The sequence below is a fragment of the Anser brachyrhynchus genome, assembly GCF_964034855.1.
Source record: "Anser brachyrhynchus genome assembly, contig: SCAFFOLD_56, whole genome shotgun sequence".
In the NCBI taxonomy this organism is placed as follows: Eukaryota; Metazoa; Chordata; class Aves; order Anseriformes; family Anatidae; genus Anser; species Anser brachyrhynchus.
In genome coordinates, this window is record NW_027663703.1 from 391,871 (window position 1) to 411,081 (window position 19,211).

At 51.6% G+C, this 19,211-nt stretch overlaps 5 protein-coding genes across 8 annotated transcripts in view; 3 read left to right on the forward strand and 2 right to left on the reverse strand.

The window, feature by feature from the left end:
• Window positions 1–99, forward strand: part of LOC308186967 (olfactory receptor 14C36-like) — an 86,134-nt gene extending 86,035 nt beyond the window's left edge. Inside the window, exon 2 of the transcript XR_013944405.1 lies at window positions 19–99. The gene's annotated coding sequence lies outside the window, so the exon portion shown is untranslated. The remainder of the gene's footprint in view (window positions 1–18) is intronic.
• The window catches only part of LOC308186971 (olfactory receptor 14C36-like), a 232,119-nt gene that overhangs the window by 195,539 nt on the left and 17,369 nt on the right, over window positions 1–19,211 (reverse strand). The window lies entirely within an intron of this gene.
• The window catches only part of LOC308186973 (olfactory receptor 14C36-like), a 152,049-nt gene that overhangs the window by 86,516 nt on the left and 46,322 nt on the right, over window positions 1–19,211 (forward strand). The window lies entirely within an intron of this gene.
• LOC308186975 (olfactory receptor 14C36-like) overlaps window positions 1–19,211 on the reverse strand; it is a 131,879-nt gene that overhangs the window by 52,286 nt on the left and 60,382 nt on the right. The window contains exon 2 of one of the 2 annotated variants that reach the window (XM_080609134.1): window positions 11,612–12,227. The gene's annotated coding sequence lies outside the window, so the exon portion shown is untranslated. Of the gene's footprint in view, window positions 1–11,591; window positions 12,228–19,211 lie in introns of both variants that reach the window. The other variant, XM_080609133.1, reaches the window with a different exon arrangement.
• On the forward strand, window positions 6,662–9,921 carry LOC308186961 (olfactory receptor 14C36-like; the record flags this gene model as incomplete). The annotated part of the gene is made up of 1 exon (XM_080609109.1): window positions 6,662–9,921. One exon carries the CDS (start codon window positions 6,662–6,664, stop codon window positions 7,742–7,744), a length of 1,083 nt encoding a protein of 360 aa, XP_080465235.1. The 3' UTR covers window positions 7,745–9,921.

Here is a 19,211-nt window from a genome sequence, read left to right on the forward strand (position 1 = left end):
CTGTCGAGTATAGCTCAGAGATTCTGTATATGAGGAGCCAGGCCCTCTGTGAATTGAAATAAAAGAAAGGAGCCTGCACTGCCTTCCTTGTGTGACTTCCTTCCTCTGAGAGCTGCTCTGGGTCTGCAGGGGCAGTGCCACGTGTAGGGCTGCAGAGGAAAAGAGTCCCATCCCAGCAGCACGGCCAGGGAGCACCAGCGCTTGGGGCATGCCGAGCTGCTCTCTTGCCACTGCCCCCCTCTGGTGCTGAGCCCTGCTGGTGGGGTCAGGCCCGGCTGCTCCTGTAGCTTGGTGCCAGTGCTGCTGTGGGGCTGTGCTGGGACTGCAGGCAGGGACAGGCAGTGGGCACGGCAGTGGCACAGCCGGCCTGCGCTGCAGCACTTCCCTCCTAAGGGGGGATCTCCTCCAAGGTGGACTGACCACAGCTCAAGGGCTCAATCTGCTGTGAGCAGGCAGAGGAGAGCTCTGCAGCCCCAGGGCACGCAGCAGCCCCAGCCAAGGAGTCTGGCGAGTGATTTGACTGCAAGGTCCCTCCTACCCTAGCACCTCCCAGAACTGGCACAGCACTGGCTCCTGTGTGTCAGAGAGGCTGGGAGCCCAGGAGCTGTGCCATGGGCTGGAAGGATCACAACCAGATCACTTCTACCTGGGCAGATTCTGGGCCAAAAAGGGGGTGTTTTGTAGGTGTGGTATTATGAGCTCAGTGGTGCCTCAGAAGCTCCAAGTCCAGTAGGAAGCTAATGGCTGTTAAGTGGCCGGTGAGGTGACTTTTTTCTGAAGCAGCTGACAGGTCATCCCTTGACTCCTGGCTGGGATCTGTGCCTTTAGGCTCACATCTGCTGGTCTCCATGATAGGCCAGCAGATGCGTCTGCTCTGCACACAGTTTGTGAGATCCTCTCTTCCTAAGTAGATGGTAGCCCCCATAGTGGAAGAGGTCGTGAATACGGGTTGTCATGTCAGAGGTTTCAGCATTTGCCTGAACTCATCCTTCAGGGCTGCTTTTGTGGTGGGGCAGAGCTGTTGGGCACATTCTCCAGGGTGCTCCTACAGCCTTTGTGTGCTTCTCCATGCTGGCTTGAAAGCTGATTCTTTCTCAGGAGCAGAGTAGCCAACAGAGGTGAGACAGACACTCTGAGTTCATGAAAGCCATCAGAAAGCTGCCCCTGAGAAGATGACTGATATGGGGAAGTCAGGAGAAGCCTGGCCAGGAGAGATGTGAGATTTGGGGGAGGGAAGAAGAGCTTGGCCAGCAGAAGCTAATGATTTTGGAGAGGTAAGAATGCTCAGGTAATGTCGATCCCACCATAATGCAGACTTAAAGCAGTCATGTGAGGCCCTTAACCTATTTTAGCCTGTAATATTAATTCCAAAATCTAAATGCCACTCCAAACCCTGACAGGAATCCACTGCTCTAATTTTTGACCACAATATCCATTGAAGCCAAAATTAGTCCATAACGTCATTTACATTACCTTTACTCTATTGCTCACCCTGATCCCTGCCCTTAACACTAGCATTTAAATGCTCTAATAAACTCTAGTATTCTTGCAGACCTAAATAAAACACTAAACCAAAGAGCTTGCCCATACCGTAACCACAGACCTGACACCCCAAGCCCAACACCAAACCCTCCCACTCAATATTTGCTTAAGCTCTCACCCGGAAAGGTTCGCGGTAGTCCCTAATGCCATACATGAACAGCTAACATCCGAAACCTGTCCTCCTGTACATTAACCTCCTCACCTTCAACCCCTCTCCTAAGCCTTAACTTAAGGTGCTTGGCCCCTTGGAGCAGGGCAGGAACCATGAGGTTGCTGTGCAGTCACATGGCATTCAGAAATGAGTGTGAGGGGCCATGGATCTGATCAGCTTGTGGGCCACAAGGAGGAGATGGGTGGGAATGATCTGCTGAGCTCAGCTCTGCCTCAGGATCTCCTGCCCCAGCAGGAGTGTTAGCGTAGTTACCACATAACCACCAAGTGATTATATGAAGGTGCTTTATTCAGCACTGGAAGCCGGGGCAGGTGCCCAAATCTGGCTTCAAGTCCCGTTACTTCCCAGCCATTATTTATACATTCAACATTACATAAGGCATACATATTCATTACAGGTTGCAACATCAGCCTCGCATTCCATTATAATTAGCTCTCCTCCCATTTGCACATGCGTGGTGCTCTCTGGTGGTCGTCCAGGTGGTCGTCCAGATGAAGTAAGGAGTCTTCCTCTCTGCTAAACTTTTCACCTTTCTCACTCGATGCATGCTCCCTCCGCTCCTTGGTTCTGCTTCAACTCATTTCAGCACTTCCAGGCCCTTATCCAAGGTCAGGTTGTACCTGTTCCCTCCCAGGGTTCCCCTTCAAAGATTCATTTGACTGTTCAGTATACTCCCTAAGTTTCCCAGTATTTGATAATATACTCCCTAAACTTCCCAGTATACATAAATTAATTGATAATGTAAGTACATTTGGCAATGCTTAATTATACTGTATGACCCATCACCTAAGAGACATTAATAAAACATCCATTCAATTCTCCCCAACACTAACAGGAGGAATGTGACTGGGGCAGGGACTGGGAGGTCACTTCTGTCTCTGCAGCTGATAGGGCAGCAGCAGGAACGTGTCACGCAAAGGGACTGTGAGGTCCCTTGTGTCTGGAGGTGGCAGGTCAGCCTTGGCTTCTCCCTGGGATGGGCACTTTGGGGCTGACATCTGCCAGTGGCCCTGCTAGGCCAGCAGAAGGCCCCTGCTTGGCATGCTGCCTGTGGGATCCCCTCTGCCTCCATCCCCAGGACGACCCAGACAGAAAGAAGGCCCGCACAGGGGTTGTCCTGTCCCTTCTGCTTGAGTCCAGGACTGGACAGCAGGAGGCACAAGGCTTGGCTGTGTCTAGCCAAGAAGCTGCAAGGCCAGCAGCAGGCCCAGGCCTTGGAAGATGCTGCTGAGGTGACTTCTGTCTGCTTGGCTGACAGGCCACAAGGAGCCTGATGGGTTGGGATGCCTGCTTCAGGAGTGGTTTCCACCCTGATGGATCATTCTTTGGTAGTAGGAAAGAGCAGGAGAGAAAAAAGTGCCACAGAATTCACTTTGGAATGTTGGCACTCACCATGAGGAGGAGGAAAAGTCCATGGGAACAACTGGTCTTGCTGCTAGAGCCTGAGGCAAAGAAGACATTAAGTGCCTCAGCCTTTACCTCATCTCTTGTCACCAGGTTTACCCCCACATCCATTAAAGGATGATGAGTCTTCTTAGTCCTCCTTTATTAAAGTGTTTATATAAACGGTTTTTATTGTCTTTGACAGTAGTAGACAGATTGAGCTCTGTGGTGGTTTAACCCGGCTGGCAGCTAAACACCACACAGCCGTTCGCTCACCCTCCCCCCTCCCTCTCTGGGATGGGGGAGAGAAACGGGAAAGTGAAGCCGGTGAGTTGAGATAAAGACAGTTTATTAAGACAGGAATATAATAATAACAATAATAATAATAATAGTGATAATGATAATAGTATTAATAATAATAATGTGTAAGAAAACAAGTGATGCACAATGCAATTGCTCACCACCCGCTGACCGATGCCCAGCCTATCCCCGAGCAGCCGGCCCCCCACCCCGGCCAGCCACCCCTATATATTGTTTAGCATGACGTCAGATGGTATGGAATACCCCTTTGGCCAGGTTGGGTCAGCTGTCCTGGGTCTGTCCCCTCCCAGCTCCTGCTGCACCCCCAGCCTGCTCGCTGGCAGGACAGAGCGAGAAGCCGAAAAGTCCTTGGCCTGGTGTAAACACTGCTCTGCAACAATTAAAACATAAGCATGTTATCAGCGCTCTTCTCATCCTAATCCAAAACATAGCACCCTACCAGCTACTAGGAGGAAAAATTAACTCTGTCCTAACTGGAACCAGGACAAGCTCTACCAGCGCTTTGGCCCTTCTATCTTTGACCTGCACAGTCCCATTACATTCCGGACACAGCTCCAGACAAACTGACAGCATGCATGAGAAGGAAGCACAGAGGAGGTGGAACCTGGCAGCCTTCCATCCCCTGCCCTTCTGTGACTCTGTGCTGCGATTCCATTCAGCTGGTTACTCCTGTGTTATCCAAACCTTCCTGCAGCTCCTCATGCCGCTGTCTTGTCAGAGAAAGCACAATCACACGAAGGTTGAACTGTCTGCCTGCAGATGTTAACAGCTGACAGAATGCAGCATCCATGTGGGAGAACCCTGAGAAACTGCAGGATTTTGCCTACGGAAACATCGTGGCATTTACAAGGAGAAGAGCCCAGTCCTGCACCAGAAGAACAATAACCCCACACATCAGGGCAGGCTGGGACCCTGCTGAGTGAGCAGTGCCCAGGAGGAGGAGGGCCTGGGCACCACGAGGGATGCCATACGAGCAGTGGTGCTGCTCCCCAGGAACCAGGCCAGCTTCCTACAGAGCTGCCTTACGAGGAGCATGGCCACCAAGAAAATCTGAGTTATCAGACTCAGCTCAGATCCTGTGAGATACCACATGGACAAGGGTCTGCAGCCAGCAGGAAAACAGGTACAGGTCTGGAAATCCCTAGGACAGCCTAGTGTGGAGAGCAGCAAGGGCTGTGACAAGGCTGAGAGTCCCAACAGGACCCAGGGCTTTGTGTCCATGGCTCTGGCTGTTGTCTCTGCCACTGAGGCCTAGGAGGAGACAGCTTATCGGTAAATCACCAGGGCCTCATTGCCTCCTCGCCCCCAGCCATGAACCAGGCAGGGCTCGTACCATTCTCCTGCACTTGGCCATGCACATCCCCATCTCCTCCTGCCCCACGAAGAGCCCTGAGCAAGGTGTGACAGGAACAGGTCTCTCTTCCAGGGTTCCAGGGGTCAAGGACAGACCCTTGTGCTTGGTGAAACTCATCCAGATTTCCTACACATCAGGGTCACCTTCACATTGCCTTTGTCTCCTTGTCCTCACTGCCTCCAATGCTCTGCTCTAACGAGCTCCAAGGGAGGCTGTGTCAGTGCTGGCCCTCAGGGGGACACTGCAGGAAACTTGCCTCTGACTTGGACTTGTTGAGAGATGGCTTCAATTGTCTCTCAGTGCCTGAGGTTCGTGGGCTCCTCAGCAAAGCCCCCCGAGGGGGGATTCCAATGCCTTGGGCTGGGCGTCTGGTGCTGAGCTGGGCCGGGCTCGTGGGACAGAGAGAGCTCGTGGCAAGAGGGCCCTGGTGCAGAGAGACAGCTGTGCCCAGGAGCAGCTCCTCTGCACAGCGCAGCAGGGCTGGGGGCTCTGACCGCAGCTGGCACGGGGAGAGGAGAGAAGGAGAGACGGCTTGGAGGCAGTGAGGAGCGCAGCAACAGAGGGCAGCGTGTGGCAGGACAGATGTGCAGGCTCTTGGCACCGTGAGTCTCTGGCAGCAGGGCCATGCAGGTGGGGTTGCCAGAGGGGTGTTCTACAGCTGGCACATCCGATGCCTGACAGCATTTGTTGGGATAGTTGTCTCTCTATTTCTCCAGCAAAGTGTAGAACATGGTGTAGAGAATGGCATTTACAAGAGGAAATTTCCAGAGGAAGACTGAGGCTTGGTTTATCTGAAAGGGAAAGACCTTTTATTGGATTCTGTGCTTTCAGACTCCTGTTCTGGAAGGGAATCTGAGTGAATCTGAGCGCACAGCTTGTGGGATGGGGTCTGTGAGCATGGACAGGGAGGAGACGTGGGAACACAGAAGCGGCTCCCAGCAGGGACACGGGCAGGCAGCAGGGACATGGGCAGGCGGTGAGAGGGAGCTGCTGCCAGAAATGCTGTGCGAGGGAGGGCTCAGGCACCTCCCAGCCATCCCCTGCAGGGCAGGCGCCTTCCCTGGGACACCCCCTGCTCTCCTGTGCCACCAGCACAGCCTCTGCCCTCAAGCCCCCGCTGTCCCCAGCAGGAGCTGCCTCCTCTGCAGGCAGTGCTGCAGCACAGGAGGGTGTGCTGAGTGTCCGTCTGTCCCTCCCTGGCCTTGCCTCCCCTGGCAGCAGCACGCTGCCATTCCTCCTGGCTTCTCCACCTGGCCGTGCTGCTGCTGCTCTTGTTCCCAGGCTGCCTGGGGATGGGGGTTTCACGTGCCCATGGAGTGAGCCCTCGGGGTGCTTGGGGGAAGGGGAGTACAGGGACAGGGTGAGGGGTCTGGAGATGGGCACTTGGAGCCTGGATTCCTCTGCTCTCAGCAGTGTCCTGGTTCTTTTCAGATGAACAACTGAGTACAGCTTTCCTGCAGCTCTCACAGGGCAGCTGAGACCAGCACTGATGGACAGATTGCCTGTCCTCACTAAAGGACACTCTGCACTATATGGCCAGTCCCTTTTTCTCTGAGGATCCACAAAGTTTCCCTTCAAGTGCAGGAGAAATGCCCAGGATTTCTGTTTTAGAAAAACTCATCAGGTGTTGTGGGGTAGCAACAAGACACAATATGACCCCATGAAAGGAAAATGAAAAAAAAAATCCATATATATATGTATCTGCTCTGCAGTTGGCTGACCTGGGAGCAACACTGGGGCAAAGTTCTTTGATATCAGGCCTGAAGTGAATCTGAGATAACCCCATGTTCCTCTTTACCTCTGCCTATAGGGCATAACTGACTCTTCCATTGCCCACAGAGGAGTCCCCTGCTCCCAGGGATACCCTCAGGCAGCATCAGGAAGAACTTATGAAAGGGACCCGCCAAATGTCTTCCTGGAAGTGGAGAATGTTTTTGGCAATATTAAATGAGAAATGGGATGAGTTTTCTTCTGGTAAGTCTGTTGTACATTATTACTGTTCTTTCTCTTCCTTGTGCAGGACCACATCCCAAAACAAGCAGATGTCCAATAGAAGTGCCATCAGTGAGTTCCTCCTGCTGGCATTCGCAGACACGCGGGAACTGCAGCTCCTGCACTTCGGGCTCTTCCTGGGCATCTACCTGGCTGCCCTCCTGGGCAACGGCCTCATCCTCACCGCCGTAGCCTGCGACCACCGCCTCCACACCCCCATGGACTTCTTCCTCCTCAACCTCACCCTCCTCGACCTGGGCTGCATCTCCACCACTCTCCCCAAAGCCATGGCCAATGTCCTCTGGGACACCAGGGCCATCTCCTATCAAGGCTGTGCTGCACAGGTCTTTTTCTTTCTCTTCTTTATAGCAGCAGAATATTTTACTCTTACTGTCATGTCCTACGACCGCTACGTTGCCATCTGCAAGCCCCTGCACTACGGGAGCCTCGTGGGCAGCAGAGCTTGTGCCCAGATGGCAGCAGCTGCCTGGGGCAGTGGCTTTCTCCATGCTGTCCTGCACACAGCCACTACATTTTCCCTGCCCCTCTGCCAAGGCAATGCTGTGGACCAGTTCTTCTGTGAAATCCCCCAGATCCTCAAGCTCTCCTGCTCAGGTTCAGACTACCTAAAGGAAGTTAGACTTCTGGTGGTTAGTGCATGTTTAGCATTTGGCTGTTTTGTTTTCATTTTTTTTTCCTATGTGCTGATCTTCAGGGCTGTTCTGAGGATGCCCTCTGAGCAGGGCCGGCACAAAGCCTTTTCCACGTGCCTCCCTCACCTGGCCGTGGTCTCCCTGTTTGTCAGCACTGCCATGTTTGCCCACCTGAAGCCCCCATTCATCTCCTCCCCATCCTTGGACATGGTGGTGTCATTTCTGTACTCGGTGGTGCCTCCAGCACTGAACCCCCTCATCTACAGCATGAGGAACCAGGACCTCAAGGAGGCAGTGAAGAAACTCTTTGCACATATGCTTTTGTGAACCATTAATGTTCACTTGATTTCCAGGTTTATTTCAGAAACAGGAAAATATTTTTTTTTATTATTTGTCTTTATGAATATTTTCTCCAAGTTGTGGTTTTCGTTTAAATAATGTTATTCTTATCATTCTGCCCGTTATATTTTCTAACTTACTTTAACCGAATAGTCTAATGTACTTATAAAACTGGGCTTCACGTGTAGATAAATACAGTAAAGAAAACTGGAGAAATTCATTGTTATCAGCTGCCGTCTCTTCCCATCTCCTGTGCAGCTGGGGGAGCAGCCCCAGCACGCAGGACGGGCTCAGGGCCCAGAGCCCAGCTGCCACAGGGAGGAGCAGCCCCGCTGGCCCTCGCGGCTGCCCCTCACTGCCCGCTGGGCTCTGCCTCTCTGCTGCCTTCGGGCCGGGGCTGCTGCTTCCCTGGAGCCATGGCCATGGCCAGCAGCAGGACGTGGCCTTTTCACTGCTGCTCTCTTCTGGCTTCCACATTGTGCTTCTTGTATTTGGATAAGCCCTGAGATCTCATGTATGTTGGTGACAGTCCTGTTATCTCTACATTGGCATCTCTTCATTGTCTCTGCACGCCTCTTGCAACCCTGGTTTCAGGAATACACCCAAGGAGCTGCTTCCTGAACAGACCTCTTGCTTTTCTGGGCCTCACAATGGATCAGAACCCCAGAGTGACCAGTGAAGGACCAAGGGCTGCACTGGGAGCGTCCTTCTTTGCTGTGCATGGCTCAGAAAACAGTAACTGGCCTTGAGTGGCCTGGTACTGTCCCAGTGGTACTGGGTCTGATGGCCAATGGCACCCTGGAGAGGAATCTGGAGGTGCTCTGTGCCTGGGCCAGGCCTCTTGTGCTGGCCTGGGGAGCGGGGCTGGCCCTGCGGGGCACAGGCACTCTGTGCTGGGGATGTCCCAGGCAGGAGAGCAGGGCTCCTGCAGCTTCACGGCCCTCCATCTCCTGAGCCGTGGCTGGCCCCAGCGCGGGGGCTGCTGGGGAGGCCCAGAGCCGCCTTTGTGCCAGCAGCTGCGGTGCCTTGCGAGGGGCTGGGGCTGTGCTGCCCGTGCCCAGAGCCCTGCAGCAGGCTGCGGTGGGCACTGGCCTGGGGCCAGCCCAGCCTGGGCTGCTGGGCTGGGGAGAGGTCCGTGAGGTGGGGAGAGGTGGGCAGGGGCTGGGCTGGGCTGGGCAGTGCCCGGCAGAGGGCACCAGCAGCGTCAGGGAGCGGTGGCAGCATGCAGGGGAGGGCTCCCAGCAGGGCTTGGTGCTGCAGAGCCAGGGCTGGGGAAGGGAGCCCCGAGCTGCAGGGGCAGGGGACACGAGGCTGCTCGGGGCCCTTGCTGGCCTGGGCAGAGCAGGAAGGGGGCCCAGGGCATTCGTCCCCTCACCGCAGCCTGCCACGACCTGCACGGCGTTCACGGAGCATTCAGGGCCAGGCTCTGCCCCGTGGTGAGCAGGGAGAGGGCAAAGCCTCTCTGAAAAAGAGGCTGAAAGTGAGAAAGGTCCCTCCGCTGCCCCGTGGTGTGACAGGGCCAGGGTGGGACAGCTTACCTTTATTTGATGTAGTTCTTGTGTAATTTGCATTGGTGATGGCACAAAAAGACAGCTCCTTCAGCAGTGATGTACATCCTTCTTCATGTTGGGACACCACTCAACGTCCTTCACTCTGCTTTATCTCACAGATGAACTGCGTTAAGTCTCTTTGATTACTCTGAGGCACAATGCAGTGCTTTTTGCCTTCTGACAATCCAGCACAATATGTGTGACTTTCCCTTACTCTGCGCATTGCCCTGACGGGTCATTTCACATTTTTCACTTTCATATCCCTAGTTGGAAGGGGATGATTCCCCAAAGTGGGGCAAGCTGATGGGTTCTGGCTCAGCCATTTGAAGCATGCTATACTTGATTTTTTCAGTCAGAATTTGCTAAAGATGACCCAGGAAGGTAAACGGATGTTCAAGTGTCTCGTAGGAATAAGGGAGAGTATCTTGGGTTTCCAATGGCCATTTCAGATTTAGGTCAGTCCCAGGAACACACTGAACTAGGGTGTTGTCTTTGAAGGGGTTTCCTGTGCTGGGCTTGTTAGTAATAGAAGATGAAATAATACAATATTGCTTAATATGTTACATTTGCGATGTACTGTTCCGGGGCCGCACTTGTAAGATACAAAATATATGTGCAAGTGTAGCATGAGAGAATGCACCGATTCATGATGAGGAGTAAGGAGGATTAAAAGAATGCTCAATTTGCAAGACATCTAGGTAACTGGAGCTTCTTGGACACTGGGAACTGGATCAAACCAACCTTGCGGTTTGGACTGAGACCGAGGGCTCAGAGAGCATGCGTGAGAAGGAAAGATTAAAAAGTTCAGTTCTGATGAAGACATCTTACTTCATCCCGACGACCACCCAGACGACCATCAGAGAGTAGTAAGCAAGCGCAGAAGGACTGATAAGATAATTAGCATATGAAGCGAGCTAGATATAGCTGCTTAGGACTTTCTCTCTTTTAGTGAGTTCCATGGTGTATTTTGCTGCTGAGTCTATGAAGCTCAGGTACTGAGAGGAGAATGATGTAACTGCTTGAGAAGGTAAAGTCAGAAGGAAAAGTTGAAGTGACTTGGAGTATTAATGGGCCCCAGTGAGGGCTGTTCCTAACAAAGCCTCCCCAGGGACTTGTTAGGGCACATAATTGGAGGCCATGATTGCAGACAGGCAAAGCGCTGTGCTGAGAAAAGTCTTGGTTGGTTTTGGTGAAGCAGAAGGGCCAAGGCCTGACCCCAGCCCCTGGGAGGGGAGATCCTGCACCCCCCCGTCTGGCTCAGGGCTCTTCTTGGGGTCTGTATGATGTGGTGGGCAGTGTGATGCCACGAGAAGAACTTCATTAGGACACCTCCCCACCCCTGCACAGGGTATCAAGGAAGCAGTGAGGCCCCATTGCAATGACTGTATCTCGTCTCCTCAGAAGCTGTAGACAAAAGGACAAAAAGGTCAGGGCTGTTGGGGCCTTCCATTCTTGCCAGCACCCTCTGCCTTCTCCTCTGCAGGCTTTCCTATGCTGTCCCACACTTTGCCCTATTTCCTTGAAGTCTGCAGACACCCATCTCTGTCCACCACCTTGCTCTCATCCCTGCATTTCCATTATTCCTCCAGTGTCTCATCAACACTCACCAGCTGTTCCTTGAAACATAAAACCATCGTGTGATCAGAGACACTCTTTCAGTGACCTATGGCACCACAGCACTACCATTTGAGGAATATTTCTTCCTCCTCGTAGCCAATTAAAGCTTTCCAAGGTGCACTTAGTGGCAGTTTTTCCTCTTCTGCTCTTTCCTACTACCAAAGAGAGCTCCATCAGGGTGGAAACCACTCCTGAAGTAGGCATCCCAACCCATCAGGCTCCTTGTGGCCTGTCAGCCAAACAGACAGAAGTCACCTCACCAGCATCTCCCAAGGCCTGGGCCTGCTGCTGGCCTTGCAGCTTCTTGGCTAGACACAGCCAAGCCTTGTGCCTCCTGCTGTCCAGTCCTGGACTCAAGCAGAAGGGACAGGACAAGCCCTCTGCGGGCCTTCTTTCTGTCTGGGTCCTCCTGGGGATGGAGGCAGAGGGGATCCCACAGGCAGCATGCCAAGCAGGGGCCTTCTGCTGGCCTAGCAGGGCCACTGGCAGATGTCAGCCCCAAAGTGCCCATCCCAGGGAGAAGCCAAGGCTGACCTGCCACCTCCAGACACAAGGGACCTCACAGTCCCTTTGCGTGACACGTTCCTGCTGCTGCCCTATCAGCTGCAGAGACAGAAGTGACCTCCCAGTCACTGCCCCAGTCACATTCCTCCTGAGGCAGAGCTCACCTAGGGGAGTCTTAGCTGACCTCCAGAGCCCCCTCGGTACCTGTTTTTCACTTTCTGGGTTAGAGATTAAGCAAAGTTTTAGTGGGAGTGTTTGGTGTTCTGCTTGTGGTGTCAGGTCTGTGGTTAAGGTATGGACTAGCTCTGTGGTTTAGGGGTGTTTTAGGCCTGCCAAGAAGTCTAGGTTTAAAGATACCATTTTAATTTTAGTGTTAAGGGAAGACATTAGGGTTAGCAAGCAAGAAAATGGATTCCTTTCAGAGTGTTGTAGTAACATTTGGGTTTAGGGATTAAAATTCCTCGTTCAAGTAAGGTAAGGACTGTATATAGCTGTTTTAAGTCAGTGTTACCGCAGCATCTACATTACATGAACCCTCTTACCTCTACGAAATCATAAGTTTCTGCTGGCCAAGCTCTTCTTCCCACCCCAAAATCTCACATCTCTCTTGTCCAGGCTGCTCCTGACCTCCCCATATCTTATTGGGATCAGCTTTCTGATGACATTCATGATCCCAGAGTATCTGCCTCACTTCTGTTGCCGACTCTACTCTTGAGAAGGAAGTGACATTGCTGTCAGGAGGGAAAAGGGCATAAAGGTCTTTAGGAGCATCCTCCAAAATGTGCCCATCAGCTCTGCACCTCCACCAAATTATGCTTGTTATGGTTTAACCCGGCCGACAGCTAAACACCACACAGCCGTTCGCTCACCCTCCCCCCTCCCTCTCTGGGATAGGGGAGAGAAACGGAAAAGTGAAGCCGGTGAGTTTAGATAAAGACAGTGTATTAAGACAGGAAAATAATAATAATAATAATAATAATAATAATAATAATAGCATTAATAATAATAATGTGTACAAAACAAGTGATGCACAACGCAATTGCTCACCACCCGTTGACCAATGCCCAGCCTATCCCTGAGCAGCCAGCCCCCCAGCCCGGCTAGCCACCCCTATATATTGTTTAGCATGACGTCAGATGGTATGGAATACCCCTTTGGCCAGTTGGGGTCAGCTGTCCTGGGTCTGTCCCCTCCCAGCTCCTGTCGCACCCCCAGCCTGCCTGCTGGCAGGACAGAGCGAGAAGCTGAGAAGTCCTTGGCCTGGTGTAAGCACTGCTCTGCAACAATTAAAACATTGGCATGTTATCAGCGCTCTTCTCATCCTAATCCAAAAGAGAGCACCCTACCAGCTACTAGGAGGAAAATTAACTCTGTCCTAACTGGAACCAGGACAGATATCCACCCCTTATTCCATAACATTTTATGTCATGCTCAGGTTACAGTCTTTCCAATACCTTGTAATTAATCACCATCTTCATCTATGATATATAGCAGTCATGGTAGTGATGACATACAGTATTATATAATAATTAACATACTACAATTCAACTCATGGGCTATTCTCACCCAGTATCAAATCCCCTTGAGGTACACACTGGACCTCCCCATTCTTTTGCATTACCCACCAAGTGCATCCAGGTCCCTGAGCAAAAGCAATCCCACGAATGGGTTTGCCTTTTCCTGAGGCAGGAGTAGCCCAGACTGTTTTACCCAGCATGTTTCTTACGTGCACTACAGGAACTTTATCCCCTTCTACAGTGCGTAACAAGTTTGATTGGGCAGGTCCAGCTCGGTTGGCAGCTCCCCTAGTATTGACTAACCAGGTGGCCTTTGACAAATGTGTATCCCAATTTTTGAATGTCCCAGCACCCATTGCTTTCAGTGTAGTCTTTAACAGTGCATTGTATCATTCAACTTTTCCAGAGGCTGGTGCATGATAGGGGATGTGATACACCCACTCAATACCATGTTCTTTGGCCCAAGTGTCTATAAGGTTGTTTCGGAAATGAGTCCCGTTGTCTGACTCAATTCTCTCTGGGGTGCCATGTCGCCATAGGACTTGCTTTTCAAGGCCCAGGAGAGTGTTCCGGGCGGTGGCATGGGGCACAGGATATGTTTCCAGCCATCCGGTGGTTGCTGCCACCATTGTAAGTACGTGGCGCTTGCCGTTGCGGGTTTGAGGGAGTGTGATGTAATCAATCTGCCAGGCCTCTCCATATTTATATTTCAGCCATCGTCCTCCATACCAAAGAGGCTTGGACCGTTTGGCTTGCTTGATTGCAGCACATGTTTCACAATCATGAATAACCTGTGCTATAGTGTCCATGGTCAGGTCCACCCCTCGATCACGAGCCCATCTGTAGGTTGCATCTCTACCTTGATGGCCTGAGGTGTCATGGGCCCATCGGGCTATAAATAATTCACCTTTATGTTGCCAGTCCAGGTCCACCTGAGCCACTTCAATCTTAGCAGCCTGATCCACCTGCTGGTTGTTTTGATGTTCTTCAGTAGCCCGATTCTTGGGCACATGAGCATCTACATGGCGTACCTTTACAACCAGGTTCTCTACCCGGGCAGCAATATCTTGCCACAATGCCGCAGCCCAGATGGGCTTGCCCCTGCGCTGCCAGTTGTTCTGCTTCCATTGCTGTAACCACCCCCACAGGGCATTTGCTACCATCCATGAATCAGTATAGAGATAGAGAACTGGCCACTTTTCTCGTTCAGCAATATCTAAAGCCAGCTGAATGGCTTTTACTTCTGCAAACTGACTCGATTCACCTTCTCCCTCAGCAGCTTCTGCAACTCGTCGTGTAGGACTCCATACAGCAGCTTTCCATCTCCGATGCTTTCCCACAATACGACAGGACCCATCAGTGAACAAGGCATATTTCTTCTCATTTTCCGGTAGCTTGTTGTACAGTGGGGCTTCTTCAGCACGAACCACCTCCTCCTCTGATGATATCCCAAAGTATTTGCCTTCTGGCCAGTCCATAATCACCTCCAAGATTCCTGGGCGACTGGGGTTTCCTATTCGAGCCCGCTGAGTAATCAGTGCAACCCACTTGCTCCATGTAGCATCAGTTGCATGATGTGTAGAGGGGACCCTTCCTTTGAACATCCAGCCTAGTACCGGCAGTCGGGGTGCCAGGAGGAGCTGCGCTTCAGTACCGACCACTTCCGAAGCAGATCGAACTCCTTCATATGCTGCCAATATCTCCTTTTCGGTTGGAGTATAGGGGGCCTCAGATCCTCTGTATCCCGGACTCCAAAACCCCAGGGGTCGACCTCGACTTTCCCCAGGTTCTTTCTGCCAGAGGCTCCAGGTGGGACCATTCTCCCCGGCTGCGGTGTAGAGCACATTCTTTACATCTGGTCCTGTTTGGACTGGCCCGAGGGCTACTGCATGAACTATTTCCTGCTTAATTTGTTCAAAGGCTTGTCGTTGCTCAGGGCCCCATTCAAAAGCATTCTTCTTACGGGTTACTTGGTAGAGCGGGTTTACAATCAGACTGTAATTTGGAATATGCATTCTCCAAAACCCCACGACACCTAGGAAAGTTTGTGTTTCTTTTTTGCTAGTTGGTGGAGACATAGCTGTTATTTTGTTGATCACATCCATTGGGATTTGACGACGTCCATCTTGCCATTTTATTCCTAAAAACTGGATCTCTCATGCAGGTCCTTTAACTTTATTCTGTTTTATGGCAAAACCGGCCTTCAGAAGGATTTGGACTATTTTCTTCCCTTTCTCGAAAACTTCTTCTGCAGTGTCACCCCACACAATGATGTCATCGATGTACTGCAGGTGTTCAGGAGCTTCTCCCTGCTCCAGCGCAGACTGGATCAGTCCATGGCAAATGGTAGGGCTGTGTTTCCACCCCTGGGGCAGCCGATTCCAAGTATATTGGACTCCCCTCCAAGTGAAAGCAAACTGTGGCCTGCACTGTGCTGCTAGAGGGATGGAGAAAAATGCATTAGCGATATCAATTGTGGCATACCACTTGGCTGCCTTTGATTCCAGTTCATACTGGAGTTCTAGCATGTCCGGCACTGCAGCACTCAGTGGTGGCGTGACTTCGTTCAGGCCACGATAGTCCACTGTTAGTCTCCACTCACCATTAGACTTTCGCACTGGCCATATGGGACTATTAAAAGGTGAATGAGTCTTGCTGATCACTCCTTGGCTCTCCAGTCGACGAACTAGCTTATGGATGGGACTCAGGGAGTCTCGGTTGGTGCGATATTGCCGCCGGTGCACAGTTGTGGTAGCGATCGGCACTTGCTGTTCTTCAACCCTCAGCAACCCCACAACAGAAGGGTCCTCTGAGAGACCAGGCAAGGTAGACAACTGTTTAATGTCCTCTGTCTCCAAAGCAGCTATGCCAAAAGCCCAGCGGAACCCTTTTGGGTCCTTGAAATATCCTCTTCTAAGATAATCTATGCCAAGGATTCACGGAGCATCCGGGCCAGTCACAATACGGTGCTTTTGCCACTCATTCCCGGTTAGACTCACTTCAGCCTCCAATACAGTTAACTGCTGGGATCCCCCCGTCACACCATAAATACAGATGGGCTCTGGCCCTTTATAGCTTGATGGCATTAGAGTACATTGTGCACCGGTGTCTACCAAAGCCTTATACTTCTGTGCATCTGACGTGCCAGGCCATCGAATCCACACAGTCCAATAAACTCGATTGTCCCTTTCCTCCCCCTGGCTGGAGGCAGGGCCCCTCTAGTTCTGGTCAGAATCTTTGTTTCTGTGTTTAAAGGACTGCCTGCTGGAAGTTGGAGCAGCAAACTTTTCAGAGAACTCCTTTTTCCCAATTGTTTTCCTTTGCAATTCACGTACCCGTGCCTCTAGGGTCGCAGTAGATTTTCCATCCCATTTTCTCATGTCCTCTCCATGGTCACGTAGGTAAAACCACAGGGTGGCGCGGTGTGTGTGCCCACCATATTGTCTTCCTTGCACAGATGAACGTTTACCCCTAATAGTTGAGACACTGGTTTGTACAGGTGGGGAGGAAAATAATCTCTCTTCAAGTTGGTGGATCTTTTCAGAAAGTTTCTCCAAAGTATTCTCTTTTAGCTGGTGGACACTGGTTCGTTCAGGTGGAGGGGAAGATAAATTCTCTTTAAGTTGGTGGAGCTCTTCAGAGAGTTTCTCCACAGCTGAGACACAGGCCTGTAGGGAAGAGGAGAGATTTCCTTCGTACTGCCGGAGTATTTTAGTCACTTCATTCACTGTGGGATTCTCCTCCGCTTTCCAGGCTAGTATTGCCAATGAGCTGGCATATGATGATGGTGCACTCTGTACAAACTTCCGCCACATGGGTAGTGTACACCGGACTGCATCTGGATCTGCGGATGTTTGTGCGTCGTCTAGGTCCTTATAAATTACTTCCCGTACGGCCAATTCCCTCAGGTACTGAATTCCCTTCTCCATGGTGGTCCATTTGCCTGGTAGACATACAAGTTCTTCCTTGAAGGGATACCTTCCCTGCACAGCTGACAGGAGACGCCTCCAGAGGCTGCGAGATCGTGCTCCATCTCCAATTGCTTTGTCAATGCATGCGTCCCTAGCAAGGGATCCCAGCCGCCTGGCTTCCTTGCCCTCTAGTTCCACATAATTGGCTCCGGTGTCCCAGCACCGGAGCAGCCAGGTGACAAGCTGCTCACCTATACAGCGACCAAAATCTTTTCGCATATCTCGTAGCTCACGCTGGTATAGAGTCCGGGTAGTTACTGTTGATTTTTTGACATCCCCATCCTCATCTTCAGTCTCCTGCACCTTTGATGGCCCAGCCTCGTCTTCACTATGCCCAGACTTCGCAGAAGACTGTCTGCGTTCTAAATGACCTGAGCCTCTATACCATTTTTTCACCTTGTCTACAGGGGCAACTTGCACTGCTACAGCTCGTTTCTCTGACCCAGCCACAGGGTCTGCCACAGGGGTTGGAATACCCTCTGCGGGGTCAACTTGCACTGCTACAGCTCGTTTCTCTGACCCAGCCACAGGGTCTGCCACAGGGGTTGGAATACCCTCTGCGGGGGCAACTTGCACTGCTACAGCTCGTTTCTCTGACCCAGCCACAGGGTCTGCCACAGGGGTTGGAATACCCTCTGTGGGGTCAACTTGCACTGCTACAGCTCCTTTCTCTGACCCAGCCACAGAAGTGGGAGCAGCTGCAGGAGCTGGAGCTGCTGCAGGGTCTGGAGTGGCTGCGGGAGCTGGAGCTGGAGTGGCTGCAGGAGCTGGAACTGGAGCGATAGTAGCATCAATTGCAGCTCGATAGGCACAAGCCAGACCCCAGCACGCTACAGTGATTTGTGTCACTTTGGAACTGCCAGAGTCATGACACCTTTTTTTCAACATTCTGCCAGCTTTTTAGCATTTTGCAGTTGTTCAGGGGTGAATGTCCAAAACACTGGAGGTGACCACTGCTCTAGAAACCTGCCCATATCCTCCCACACTCCCTGCCACTCGCAACTATCCCGCCTCAAGACAGATCTCCGGATGAGATTCCTAAGTAGTTGTTTAACCCTCAACAAAACCTGAAGCGCATTCAGGAGACATAACAACAAGAGCAGGCTGGTCTGAGTATCCCAAGGATATTCAACATCTCGGAGAACCACCGTAACTAGCTCGGGGGATAAGAGGGTGGTGAAGGAGAAAGGGAGAGTGAACAGGTAGGGAAACATGTCTTCCCCTGTCCCCTTCACAGATTGGCTCCCTAACGAAAACAGGCAATAGGTGTAATTGCTAATAGTTTCCGAGATATGGTTTCCAAAGTATAGAGTCGACGTCAGTGCTGAGTACAAATACCAGGTTAGAGTCGTGACCAGATATTTCATCATTTCATAAGCCATTGTTACACCGCACAGTACCATAACAATCTTAAACCAGGGCCCGGAAAGGATAAACAGTGCAACAGGGAGCACATACAGAAAGTAACGCGCTATAAAACTCAGTTTGGAAAACAGGCACAGCAGACTGGAGAGTAAGGCAATCACCATCGTGACTAGCAACTATTAAGCAGGTCCAATACTTATACCAATTTTAGTTTAATACACTCAGGTCAAATCTGTCTATATCTCAACCCTTCGAGCCCCACGTTGGGCGCCAAAAGGACTGTTGTGGTTTAACCCGGCTGGCAGCTAAACACCACACAGCTGTTCGCTCACCCTCCCCCCTCCCTCTCTGGGATGGGGGAGAGAAACGGGAAAGTGAAGCCTGTGAGTTGAGATAAAGACAGTTTATTAAGACAGGAAAATAATAATAACAATAATGATAATAGTGATAATGATAATAGTATTAATAATAATAATGTGTAAGAAACAAGTGATGCACAATGCAATTGCTCACCACCCGCTGACCGATGCCCAGCCTATTCCCGAGCAGCCGGCCCCCCACCCCGGCCAGCCACCCCTATATATTGTTTAGCATGACGTCAGATGGTATGGAATACCCCTTTGGCCAGTTGGGGTCAGCTGTCCTGGGTCTGTCCCCTCCCAGCTCCTGCTGCACCCCCAGCCTGTTCGCTGGCAGGACAGAGCGAGAAGCCGGAAAGTCCTTGGCTTGGTGTAAACACTGCTCTGCAACAATTAAAACATCAGCATGTTATCAGCGCTCTTCTCATCCTAATCCAAAACATAGCACCCTACCAGCTACTAGGAGGGAAAATTAACTCTGTCCTAACTGGAACCAAGACAGTGGGACAGAGAGAGCTCATGGCAAGAGGGCCCTGGTGCAGAGAGACAGCTCTGCCCAGGAGCAGCTCCTG